Raw genomic sequence first — 13,375 nt, forward strand, 5'->3', positions numbered from 1 at the left:
TGTATTTTATTATTATTATTTCAAATATTTCCGACATTGAACTCAAAGAAGCGAGTTCTCGGTGTAAATTGCATAGATCTTTTTGTTACCTCTTGGGTCACAGTAGTTTGGAATGTGAGGCCCCAAAATAGACGTGAACTATCTTGACTTCAGAGTGAGTCTTTGACAGCGGGCGGGATCTCGTGTTAGCTGAAGTTAAGCGGAGCAACAAGACCGGTGTTGTGCCGCAAAAGGTATCCCTATATTTAAAGCCGCGTTGGTCGCTGTGAGAACGATTTTCTCACAGCGAAATTCCTTCGTTGTGAGATTTTGCTTAAAATCATGCAGTGAAAATCTTTTTATGTTGCTTCAGTTACAATATTTATTTTCGGAGAGTGCTGCTATTTAATTGTGTTATTTCCTAGCGGTAACTGTGAAGGAAAAAATGTCCTTGCACATACACATTTATCGTAAAATAGAAAATAGCATTACTTATGTGCTTAAGAGAATTTTTTTTTTTTTTTTTTTTGCTACAATTGATTTAAAAAAAAAAAACAAAAAAAACTTTTTAGATGATGTTTAGTAAAAACGACTATCGTCAGTCTGAAGGTACTTCCCTGACGGGGGCGCTTTTTCTCGCTCAACACCTGTGCGTTGCTCGCAGCGGCGCGGAAGCAGCGTGGTCCGTTCAGTGCCTGTTCTGACTGACACCGGGAAGAAAGAGAAAAAGTTATTCTAAGTTCGCGGTCTGCACACTGCCAACATGTCTGGAGATGAGGAGACACCAGAGCAGACCATCGCCGAAGACCTGGTGGTCACTAAGTACAAGATGGGAGCAGAGATCGCAAACCGTAAGAGGAAAAAAACTGCTTTATACAGATCAGTACCCGTGTGACGTTAGTTAGCGGTGTCAGCTATCCAGGCAAAGCAGCAGTGCCATGTGCCGCAACAAGGAACAGGGCTGTGTTTTAATAAAAATAAAGTCAGTGCTTGTAATGGACACAAAAAGCGCTGGTCTTAAAACATTGATGCAGATAATATCACTTAGTCATTTGAGCTCTGTTAAAATGAATCTAGCTCTCTGAGCTCGGCTGCTAGCTCTGTAGCGAAGCTCTAGCTCTGCTAGCTAGCTAGCAGCTAGCTTATACTGCTGAACTACCAGTTAACAATGGAAACCCAGTGTAGGAATTGAATGTAGCAGGAATTTAAATGTAAACCTGCTCCTAATTCAAATGCATACAGATTACATTTAAATGTCACTTATTAAAAGAATGATTATTAGTATTATGTATTTAGGACCAGATTCATATTCTTTGAAGCCAAGTTACACGCAAGCACACTTATTATAAGTAATAAAGGCTCAATTAAAATAATGACATGATATAAAATATCTAATCTATGTTGTTTTTGACGTAATAAAAAATATAGATTGTTATGATCTAATTTTATTTGTAACCTTGCCGTCCAAATGAAATTTAAACTTGAAATCATTGGAGTCACTGGTTTCCATTTGCAAGTAACTAATCAGCATAAAATCTGAACCTACTAAAATAATAATTATTGTTATTATTTTTATCATTATTAATAAAAATAATAATACAAATAACAATTATTTTCATTATTAATAAAAATAATAATAATGTAGAGGTAATTTAAAAATACATTGTCTCTTGTCCTGTTGAGCATTATAGCTCAGATTGCCGTCTTACCAGCCATCTCCTGGTAAAATCCAAAAAATATTTTAATTATTTGCTTTTATCTCCATTCCTAAACTGAAGTCCAGTCGGGAGGTTTGAAATGGCTGCAGTTATGATCTTTCCCACAACAGGAAGCATGTCCTTACTGGGATATTTGTGACTCTTTTGATCCTGCTTATTATTGTATAAAGCAGCTAATTTACTGGTTTTGTTATTTTGGCCTTAAATGCAGCTGTCGGCCAGTCGGGACAGTGTTGGTTTGTTTGCAAATGTAATTTTACAAAAATGAGATGAGAACAAAAAAGGACGGTGTCAGATCACGTCAGAAACCTAAACCTCCAGCCATCTGCTAATGTATTTGAAGATGTCAGACATGCAATATTTTAACTGAGCTTTATTAATCCTGCTCGATTCCCCTAAAACATTACATTTGATTTGAGTACACAAAGTGATGCCAGTGCCTTGCAAAAGTGTTCTGCTTGAACTTGTTCAGTTTCTCCTTGTGGCACTTCATATTTAGGATTTTCAAGAGACAACCAATTATTACAGTTTTTTTTTAACAGGACAGGGTTTCTTTTTTTTGCCTTGGTGGTGTGTAGGCCATGTGTGTCGGACGAAAAACACAGCAAAAGGCGGTCCGACAAAGTTCTGATTTCAGAGGTGCTGAATACAGATGATGCCTATGTTTTTGTCTTTTCATTTAACTTGACAAATGTGAAAAACAATAAGGGTATGAGCACTTTGCTCATAGCACTGTATTTGTCTGATAAGCTATGTATTCTTTATTCATCTCCCTTTCATTTTGCCCCGCAGAGGCTCTGAAGACGTTAGCCGAGGCCGCTGCACCTGGAGTCTCGGTGCTCAGCCTCTGTCAAAAAGGAGATGAATTCATCGCAGCAGAAACCGGTAAAATCTTCAAAAGGGAGAAAGACATGAAGAAAGGTAAATGCTTTTTTTTTTTTTTCCTCCCCCTAACTTCAGATTTCCTTCAGTCAGTGTTTCAGTCTCACCTTCCTCGTTCGCGTTCCGTCTTCCTCAGGCATCGCGTTCCCAACCTGTGTGTCGGTCAACAACTGCGTATGTCACTTCTCCCCTCTGAAAAGTGACCCTGATGTAACCCTGAAAGATGGGGACCTTGTGAAGATGTAAGCTGCCATTGTTTGTGCCAGTCCACGCTACCAGAGAGGAAACTGTTGGCAGCGACGGCTCTCCTCACACCTTGTGTCGTCTTGTTTTCTGTGTCCAGTGACCTCGGGGTGCATGTTGATGGCTTCATCTCAAATGTGGCTCATAGCTTCGTTGTTGGGGCAACAAAGGTGGGTTAGCACCACTGAGCCATGTCATGCATGCACTGTTGCAGCATTGCCAGCTGAGTAATCATTTTTTAACGTGGCCCCTGTGCCGTCCTCAGGAGAACCCTGTGACGGGGCGGAAAGCTGATGTCATCAAAGCAGCTCACCTGTGTGCAGAAGCTGCTCTCCGGCTCGTCAAGCCAGGAAACCAGGTGACGCTGCTTCCTATTCATATAGACTGGCTGGCTTGCAAAAGTATTCAGGCTCCTAGAACTTGTTTTTGCTCCATGGCTACCACAAACAAAACTGCCATGCTTCTGTATTCAGTCCGCTGATTGCTGCGAGATGGTTTTTTGGAATTACGACTGCAAGTCTTTTGGATGTACTCACTCCTTCAGGGATTTAAAACCTTATGACTTGTTAACAAAATGTTTTAACACATTCTTTTATGTAAACCACTGGATTGTAGCTCTGACTGCATGCTTGCAGTTATTGGACAATGAACACACACCAACATGATTGTTCTCAATAATCGATTCATCACAATAAGTTTGATTAATTTCTTCAGCCCAAGTCTGTTCTGACCTTTTCAGTGACGGACATATGATCTCTGCATTTAATCCCAAACCTTACTTTTCAGTTCATCTCACCATTATTCACTGCAACTAAACAAATTGACTGAAGAGAGTTGGTTGTACCAGATTTTATTTGGAGGTGTCAATAGTTCAGGGATGAATTCAAATGTTTAAAACATTTGAATTCTATGAGGGGGAAACAAAATCCCAGTAAATTTCGTTGAAGTTTGTAGCTTTAAAATGAGGAAATGTGGTGTCTGAATGCTGATTAAACCTGATGGGTCGTTATGGGTCGCGGCTCCGCTAACACTTCCCCTCTCCTTCAGAACACTCAGGTCACAGAAGCCTGGAACAAAATTGCCAAGTCATTCAAGTGCTCCGCAGTTGAGGGTGGGTGCTTGTTTCGTTTTTTGTTATGAACAATCTGCTTAGCACAATTTTGAGACTAAAGTTCTTCCTTCATCGTCTGCAGGCATGCTGTCTCATCAGCTTAAACAGCATTTGATCGATGGCGAGAAAACCATCATTCAGAACCCAACGGACCAGCAGAAGTGAGCTTTCTCAGCGAACCACTGTCCACTCGGTTGTTTTGTCCATCGCTGCCAAATGTGTGTGTGTGTGTGTGTGTTTACAGAAAGGACCATGAGAAGGCGGAGTTCGAAGTTCACGAGGTCTACGCTGTGGATGTGCTGATCAGCACTGGGGAGGGAAAGGTAACTTATGGTGTAACCAGATTTTTTTTTATCTTTACAGTACTTGAGAATTCAGGGTTTCCCCCAGTGTATCATAAGCCTGGTGGCCCGCCATGCTATGTACTAGCCCCGCCGCCAGGCTAAGCGTTGCTTGTTTACTTTTCTAGGGGTGGGGGGAAGCCGGGCTGCAAAGAAGTGTCTCTGTTGCTCTTAGCATTTCACTAGCAGAGCAAATTTATTCCTAAAGGATAGGTTTATAATTCATGCATTTAAAGTCTTAAACCCGACAGCGCGCGGACCAATCACACAGCTGGTGCCTCTGCGCTTTGCCTTGCGCGCTGCCGCTGCTTTACCTCAGCGCGGATCGCGCGCGCCTCCTTTCACTCAAACTGGACTCAGGCTGACGTGTATGGATATTTACATCAACTTACTGTGAGGAATTATGATCCTTTGGAGAACTCTGGGTAAGAGTTTAAAACCCGCCGCGTTAGCTCTGGTTGCGCAGCTCAAAGTGAACCACAGGAATAACTTGTAGCGAATTCAGAGGTCGCGTTGTGAAGTGGTGAGAATGATTTATCTTTGTGAGCAAACAATTATATGCAGCGTTTACATCTCAACGCGCTGCCCAGCGTGTGGCTCTGTGTCTGTCTTCCCTGTAAAGTTTATGTCTCTGGTCCCAGTTGGCCGGAGAGTTTGTAGATAATGAGCAGCGCTAACCTCATCATGCAGGTTCAGTCCGGTGAGGAGCTTTTGCGCTCTCCTTGGAGTCACGCATCACGTGGATTTTATATTATTTTATTATTATTTTTAGTATTATTTTTCCGGTTACACGATGCATCAAACCATATCAAATGCGTTGTCTACTAAGAGTTTATGTACGCTGCCGCACGGAGATCTGAGAAACTTGTGACCATCAGGCACGGTCGAGTCCCATGAACTTGACTAACCAAAATAGTTTCTGTGACGATTAAAAACTCAACAGACACGAAATGTTTATGTATCTGGGGTCTGTTTTAAAATATTAGCGTTTATGGGGCCCCTGGGGGCCTGACGGAGCTGCTGACTTAATTTGGATTAAAGAGAAGTGCAAATTTGTTGTTTTTAGACTAGTTGTGGGTTTAAATAGCATTTCACTGGAGATGTTTTCCCGTAACATATAATTACACAGCAATACTTTTACATTTCCTGTCTACTCAACATCTTTTAATACAAAAACACGGTGGACCACCGGTGGACCGCCTTGATGCCCCGACCACCGGGCTTAGCAAGTTTTCTGGGGGAAACCCTGGAATTAAAGAACTGCTTTCTCGTTTAACGTTGCAGGCAAAGGACGGTGGCCAGCGGACCACAGTTTACAAGCGAGACCCCAATAAGGTCTACGGGTTGAAGATGAAAACGTCCCGCACGTTCTTCAGCGAGATGGAGAGACGATTCGACACGATGCCCTTCACTTTGAGGTAACGTCGGCTCTCTTGGTCTCTGTCGTTGCCAGTCATTTTCACTCGCCTCCACCGACGCCTTCTTTTCCTTTTTCGCTACTCTTTTGCGTCCTCAGAGCATTCGAGGACGAAGCCAAGGCCAGGCTGGGTGTGGTGGAGTGCGCCAAGCATGAGCTGCTGCAGCCGTTCGCCGTGCTGTACGAGAAGGAAGGCAAGTGGGACGATGAGGGAGGCGGGTGAAGAGTCGTGCAAACGTCTCCAAGTTGTTCTGAAAAATGTTCTCGTCGACACGCGAGAGATGTAGCATGTCATTTTGATATGTGGAACAAAATATGCTAATATTCAAACAGATTTGAGTTCGTGTATCGTCACAAACTGGTCGAGTAATTTAGCTTTTCTCTGGTTCTCTGCTGCAAGTCACTGTCTGTCGATGAATCCGCCTCCTAAAGCATTTTGATGTATTAAGGCTAAAGAAATATCTGTGTAATGTGAACTTTTGTATTTATAATTTCATCACCATCTTCACCTTTCCACTCCCATCTTTTCTCAGGGGAATGTGTGGCCCAGTTCAAGTTCACCGTTCTGCTCATGGCGAACGGACCACTGCGGATCACCAGCAGCCTCTTTGAGTCCGAGCTCTACCAGTCTGAGCACGACGTGCAAGACCCAGAGCTGAAGGTTAGACTTCCTTCATAAACACTCGCATGTCCAGACATATGTTGTCCTTCACCTCATAAGTGTTTTGTTCTTAAAGGTTTTGCTTCAGAGTTCGGCCAGCCGCAAGGCTCAGAAGAAGAAGAAAAAGAAGGTGACTTTCCTGTTTTTTTTTCTTTAACATCTTTTCTAGCTCTTTCCGCGATTTTTAAACATTTTATCTCTTTTACAACAGGCTTCAAAGACCGTAGAGAATGCGACAGGACAGGCGATGGAGACCGACGCTGCCGAGTAAATTTCAATAAACGGTGGCAGGAAACCCGATGAACCCAAAGAACAGACGTCACGATTCTTTCTGTCCCGGCTGTCTGAGGGACTTGAGGGCGTATAGCTGCTGTGAATGCCTCTGATGTCAGTCTGGAAGGAAGCTGCTCCAGAATCCTGTCACTCCATAAAAACATGGCATCAAGTCTCATTTATTCTAGACAAACTTCCTTTTACGTTCATGAATTTCCATTCACACTTCCAACTTAAAAAAAAAAAAAAAAACTTTGCTAATTATCTGCCTCACTGGTCCTTGAAAGACATATTTACACCAGAAGAACTCCCATCGACTCAGCTTTCCTAACCGTGAAGAAAATATATATATTTGTATGGTGATTCTTGAGAATAGGGACAAAACAGGTCCTATGGATAAAGCACAAAATTTGAATAAAATATACACAAAATATAATTTTTTCAAATATCTGACTAAACTAACCTGGGTTATGTGAGCACAACAATGTATATTTTCCTAGTATTTGCTGAATATATTTTTATTTGAAACATTGTAGTAGGTGGATGATGCCTGTAAAAGCCCTTGTCCAGAAGCAGAACTCAATACGTTATAATAGTTTAAAATAATTAAAGAAATACTAAAATTATATATTATGACAAGTATAAGTAGTCATATAAATAATTATAAAGGTATCAATAAATTGAATTAAAAATCAGTTTTATATATTTTCCAACTCCATTGAAATTTGTCCCTAGTTTTGGTCAACACCGTCAGAAATGAAAAGAATGTAAAAAAAATCAGGCATTATTGGGGGGCACCAGAACTTCTGAGGACCACATGAACACTTCCCTTTTCTTTTGCTAAGAGGGCTAGTTAGCTCTGGTTAGCTTATGTTATTCTTTAGTTTTTTCTTCTTTTTATTCCTAAGTTTTCTGTCACAACCATGATGTGTCAACACCATAACTGAGAATTTACAAAACTGATGAAATTTTGTGAAATAAAAGCTTAATTTTAGTACAATGTAAAGATTTCATGGACCTGATGAGCTACAATATGGCCTCCTTCAGAATAACATCATATAAATTGAGGGAGTTTGGCTTTTTGTCAACTCCGTCAGATGTCCACTCCAGTTTTTCTAACTCTTTCAGTGAAATTGTTGTCAAATCTCACTTAAATTTGCAATTAATTCATTTTAATGTATTTTACATAAATTGCATTACTTCACATGTACTAAGTTTTTCATTTTACTCACTAGTTTGTCACCACCTTCAGTTCTGTGTCAACTCCGTCAGATGGACTTTTTGTTTTAAATATTTATTTTGTTTCTTGAGAAGCATTTGTCTCTAAAATGAGTAAAATATCACTAATAGGGTCATTAAATTTTTTTTATTTTTGTCAGATGGTGATGACAACGTTCTAGGTCAGGTCGATTAAAAACGTAATTATTTAAAAAAATGTTGCAACTGGGAGCCTGCACCTCAGCATCTTTACATTTCCAAAACATTGTCATATTTGCATACATAAAGTTGAGAAATAACAAAAAAAATTATGGGAAAATTAAAACCCATTTTGTCCCTATTCTCAAGAATCACTATATATATTTTTTGTCCTAGCAGCTCTTCAGTTGGCGAGCAAAGTCGCATCATTCAGAGAGTCACTGGTGGTACAGTTGAAACCATTCCTTTGAAAGGAGCGGTAACGTTTGCGCAAAATGATTGACATACAGATTTTTTTTTTTTTTTTTTACATCGTGTTGCTGACAAAGCTTCATTTCGATCAATTAGATTCCGATCAATTGCGTAATCTTTCTAGGAGTCTACAGCAGGCTGCCTAGATAACAGTTTCTACTGGCAACTTGAGACTCGTCATTTCAGTGGTGAAATTGTGGGGGTGTGTGGGGTTCGTTTTCCTCAGTGGTGGACAGTTCAAACTCCCGTCGAGGTCTTGGCGTTCAGTCCTCTGGTGCCACCAGGAGGTCTGACAGTCGTCTGTTTTTACACAAGAACTCCCAACAGCTGTTAAGATTTATGGGCGCTTTTGTAAATCTTAGTTTCAGAGACTATTTTTGGAAACAATAAATAACCAACTGACATCAACCTCGTGCTTGTTTCTTTGTGTGTGTGTTGTAATAAAGGTCATTTAACATGATTATTATTAAAAGGTATGACGTTCATCAGGCGTTATTGAAAAGATCCCTTGTTCCCTTCGGAATAAAAGTGACGCATGAAGCTCGAGTCCATTTATGAAAAATGTTTTTAATCTTGAAATTTAGGTTAATAGCTGCTGCACTAGAATTCAATCTTACTTGAGTCTTTAATCTTTTACTCGAATTTGCATATGGGACGCAAGCTAGCTTTGCTAATCTGTCTAACACAATAACATAACATCATTTGGCATCAACTGAGAAGCAAAATTGCTTTTTATTTAATGTATGTTTACCAACCCTGTTATTTATTGACAAATAACAAATAATCTGACAAAACCAAGATTTTATTGGTTTTGTCAGGCGTGTCTTGCTGATATATTATTCGTGTTAGTGTAAAAAATTAGTATTTCAAAAGAGCAGAAGAAATCTTATGTTTTTTTAACAGAAATAATTTTTGTTGCTAATTGTTGCTAAGAGATGAGTGTGTTTTCTGGTAACCAAGTGCCACAAAGTAAAGTTCAGATTTTTACTTCTGCAAAATGTACCAGTTGTACATTTCTTTTGTCTAATCAGGCAAGCATTACCGTATTTTCCGCACTATAAGGCGCACCTAAAAACCTTCAATTTCCTCAAAAGCCGACAGTGTGCCTTATAATCCGGTGCGCCTTGTCACCAGGTACAAGATGGGAGCAGAGATCGCAAACAGTCTCTGCTCCCATCTTGTACTTTTAAAAAGGTTAAAAGTTCTTAACCTTTTTTGAGGTATCGAACCCCCCAGTTGCATATGCGCTTTCACCGAACCCTTCTTATTCCCTCCGACACAAAATACTTAGCGGTATTCTGATTTAGTAATGTAATTATATTAGCTGTGTAACCACCCCCACACCACTAGAGGCAGTACCAAACCCGAAAAGATGCGACTAAGGAGCAGATTTAGACTATAGAATTTGATAAAAACTGTGAGCTTTGCTGAAGTAATTAAAGACAAAAGTTAAAATCCATGCTGAGTGGAACTCCTTCAATCAGTGCTCCTCTGCAGCTCTGATTGGCTAAGCAATGTAAAGTGATCCTCTGCAGCAAGTGATGGCAAAGCGGGGCGTCATCACGACTTTACACAAGTGTGTCTTTACCTCCGCGGCAGAGGCTCCGCCGAACCCCTGAGACCGACTCATCGAACCCCTGGGGTTCGATCGAACCCAGGTTAAGAACCACTGCGTAAGAGGAAAAAAACTGCTTTATACAGATCAGTACCCGTGTGACGTTAGTTAGCGGTGTCAGCTATCCAGGCAAAGCAGCAGCGCCATGTGCCGCAACAAGGAACAGGGCTGTGTTATAATAAAAAGAAAGTCAGTGCTTGTAACGGACACAAAAAGCGCTGGTCTTAAAACATTGATGCAGATAATATCACTTAGTCATTTGAGCTCTGTTAAAATGAATCTAGCTCTCTGAGCTCGGCTGCTAGCTCTGTAGCGGAGCTAACTGGCTAGCAGCTAGCTTATACTGCTAAACTACCAGTTAACAATGGAAACCCAGGGTAGGAATTGAATGTAGCAGGAATTTAAATGTAAACCTGCTCCTAATTCAAATGCATACAGATTACATTTAAATGTCACTTATTAAAAGAATAATTATTAGTATTATGTATTTGGGACCAGATTCATATTCTTTGAAGCTAAGTTACACGCACTTATTGTAAGTAATAAAAGTTCAATTAAAGTAATGACATGATATAAAATATCTAATCTATGTTGTTTTTGATGTAATAAAAAAATATAGATTGTTATGATCTAATTTTATTTGTAATCTTGCCGTCCAAATGAAATTTAAACTTGAAATCATTGGAATCACTTGTTTCCATTTGCAAGTAGCTAATCAGCAGAAAATCTGAACCTACTAAAATAATAACAATAATTGTATTATTAATAACAATAATACAAATAATAATTATTAATAAAAATAATAATAATAATGTAGAGGTAATTTAAAAATACATTGTCTCTTGTCCTGTTGAGCATTATAGCTCAGATTGCCATCTTACCAGCCATCTCCTGGTAAAATCCAAAAAATATTTTAATTATTTGCTTTTTTCTCCATTCCTAAACTGAAGTCCAGTCGGGAGGTTTGAAATGGCTGCAGTTATGATCTTTCCCACAACAGGAAGCATGTCCTTACTGGGATATTTGTGACTCTTTTGATCCAGCTTATTATTGTATAAAGCAACTAATTTACTGGTTTTGTTATTTTGGCCTTAAATGCAGCTGTCGGCCAGTCGGGACAGTGTTGGTTTGTTTGCAAATGTAATTTTACGAAAATGAGGAGAACAAAAAAGGACGGTGTCGGATCACGTCAGAAACCTAAACCTCCAGCCATCTGCTAATGTATTTGAAGATGTCAGACATGCAATATTTTAACTGAGCTTTATTAATCCTGCTCGATTCCCCTAAAACATTACATTTTGTTAATAAAGTTTGACTGACCTACAGTGGGGAGAACAAGTATTTGATACTGTTGATTTTTCAGGTTTTCCCACTTGCAAAGCTTGTAGAAGACTGCAATTTTTATCATAGGTACTCTTCAACTGTGAGTGATGGAATCTAAAACAAAAATCCAGAAAAATACAATGTATGATTTTTAAATAATTAATTTCCATTTTATTGTGTGAAATAAGTATTTGATACACCAGAAAAAATAAACTTAATATTTGGTACAGAAACCTTTGTTTGCAATTACAGAGATCAGACGTTTCCTGTAGTTCTTGACCAGGTTTGCACACACTGCAGCAGGGAATTTGGCCCACTCCTCCATACAGATTTCCTCCAGAGCCTTCAGGTTTCGGGGCTGTCGCTGGGCCACACGGTATTTTAGCTCCCTCCAAAGATTTTCTATTGGATTCATGTCTGGAGACTGGCTAGGCCACTCCAGGACCTTAAGATGTTTCCTACGGAGCCACTCTTTAGTTGCCCTGGCTGTGTGTTTTGGGTCGTTATCATGCTGGAAGACCCAGCCACAACCCATATTCAGTGCTTTTACTGAGGGAAAGATGTTGTTGGCCAATATCTCACGATACATGGCCCCATCCATCCTTCCCACAATATGGTGTATCGTCCTGTCCCCTTTGCAGAAAAGCATCCCCAAAGAATGATGTTTCCACCGCCATGCTTCACGGTTGGGATGGTGTTCTTGGGGTTGTACTCATCATTCTTCTTCCTCCAAACATGACGAGTGGAGTTTAAACCAAAAAGTTCTATTTTTGTCTCATCAGACCACATGACCTTCTCTCGTTCCTCCTCTGGATCATTCAGATGGTCATTTGCAAACATCAGACGGGCTTCGACATGCGTTGGCTTGAGGAAGGGCACCTTGCGTGCACTGCAGGATTTTAATCCTTGACAGCGTAGAGTGTTACTGATTGTTTTCTTTGAGACTGTGGTCCCAGCTCTATTCAGGTCATTGACCAGGTCCTGCCGTGTAGTTCTGGGCTCATTCCACACCTTCCTCAAGATTAGCGGTTCTCAACGGGGGCGGTACCGCCCTCCAGGGGGCGTTCAGAGGACGGCAGGGGGCGCTGGTGGACATTTTTACAAAAGGGGGGCGCTGGGATGCCTTTGGGGGGCGTTTGGTCGAAGGTAAACTTTACACCTTAAATGCACAACAATGCCAGTTTAGACTTTGAGCAACTTGTTAAAACTGTACTGTGTAACATTAAAACATGCTTGGCTGCAACTGTATCGATGGCAGCTTTTCTTCTTCTATTCAGTGTTTGTTAGCTTCTGTTAGCTTCTTGGCGCAGCTCCGTTCTCCTGCTACTGAGAAATGAATGAAGAACAAAATGCAAGAATAAACTAAGAACTAAAGTAAATACAGAGGAATAAACTGGTATGGCAAGACCTTTCGAGCAATAATTAATACAGAGGACTGAACGGCAAGAATAAACAGACACTATTTCCACAGAAAAGGTAAAATAATGTTGAAATGTCATGGGTTTGTTGAGACCACATCTAGTACTGAGAATAAATATATCTTACAGACCATAACAGTAAGTAACATCACTTATTTATGTTTTAATTAGATTTGATATATTTATTTCTGGGGCTGCACAGTGGCGCAGTTGGTAAGGCTGTTACCTTGCAGCAAGAAGGTTCTGGGTTCAATTCCCAGTCCCGGTCTTTCTGCATGGAGTTTGCATGTTCTCCCTGTGCATGCATGGGTTTTCTCCGGGTACTCCGGTTTCCTCCCACAGTCCAAAAACATGACTGTCAGGTTAATTGGCCTCTCCAGATTGCCCCTAGGTGTGAGTGTGTGTGTGTGCATGGTTGTGTGTCTCTGTTGCCCTGCGACAGACTGGCGACCTGTCCAGGGTGACCCGCCTCTCGTCCAGTACGCTAGCTGGAGAGGAACCAGCAACCCTCCCGACCCCACTGAGGGACAAGGGTGTAAGAAAATGGATGGATGGATATTTATTTCTTCAATATTATTTTTCATGTCAGTGTTAATGTCACGAGGCTGATGACTCCATGACACTTTCAATTTGACTCATTAGGATTTGAATAAGAACCAGATTTTTTCTTTGTAATTTCTGTCCAGTAAAACTATTAATCTATAAATCAATAGTCAGGTCTATATA

General features: G+C 40.4%; 1 protein-coding gene across 1 annotated transcript; it reads left to right on the forward strand.

Annotated features, from left to right (window-relative positions):
• The first annotated feature begins 68 nt into the window (after nucleotides 1-68).
• Nucleotides 69-8,701, forward strand: LOC103467366 (proliferation-associated protein 2G4-like). The gene is made up of 14 exons (XM_008413690.3): nucleotides 69-233; nucleotides 582-830; nucleotides 2,490-2,618; nucleotides 2,716-2,821; nucleotides 2,923-2,992; nucleotides 3,088-3,180; nucleotides 3,870-3,933; nucleotides 4,016-4,094; nucleotides 4,178-4,256; nucleotides 5,559-5,692; nucleotides 5,791-5,885; nucleotides 6,225-6,352; nucleotides 6,429-6,482; nucleotides 6,564-8,701. Exons 2-14 carry the CDS (start codon nucleotides 743-745, stop codon nucleotides 6,621-6,623), a joined length of 1,179 nt encoding a protein of 392 aa, XP_008411912.1. The 5' UTR covers nucleotides 69-233; nucleotides 582-742; the 3' UTR covers nucleotides 6,624-8,701.
• Nucleotides 8,702-13,375: the final 4,674 nt, after the last annotated feature.

This window comes from Poecilia reticulata, chromosome 7, assembly GCF_904066995.2.
Source record: "Poecilia reticulata chromosome 7, P_reticulata-male-v2, whole genome shotgun sequence".
Lineage (NCBI taxonomy): Eukaryota > Metazoa > Chordata > Actinopteri > Cyprinodontiformes > Poeciliidae > Poecilia > Poecilia reticulata.

Excerpts from the sequence above, each read along its gene's own strand:
- LOC103467366 (XM_008413690.3), top strand. The coding sequence starts at position 743 with ATGTCTGGAGATGAGGAGACACCAGAGCAGACCATCGCCGAAGACCTG. Across the intron at positions 2,822-2,922 it reads GATGGGGACCTTGTGAAGAT|TGACCTCGGGGTGCATGTTG; the intron begins GTAAGCTGCCAT and ends TTCTGTGTCCAG. Across the intron at positions 3,181-3,869 it reads TCGTCAAGCCAGGAAACCAG|AACACTCAGGTCACAGAAGC; the intron begins GTGACGCTGCTT and ends CCTCTCCTTCAG.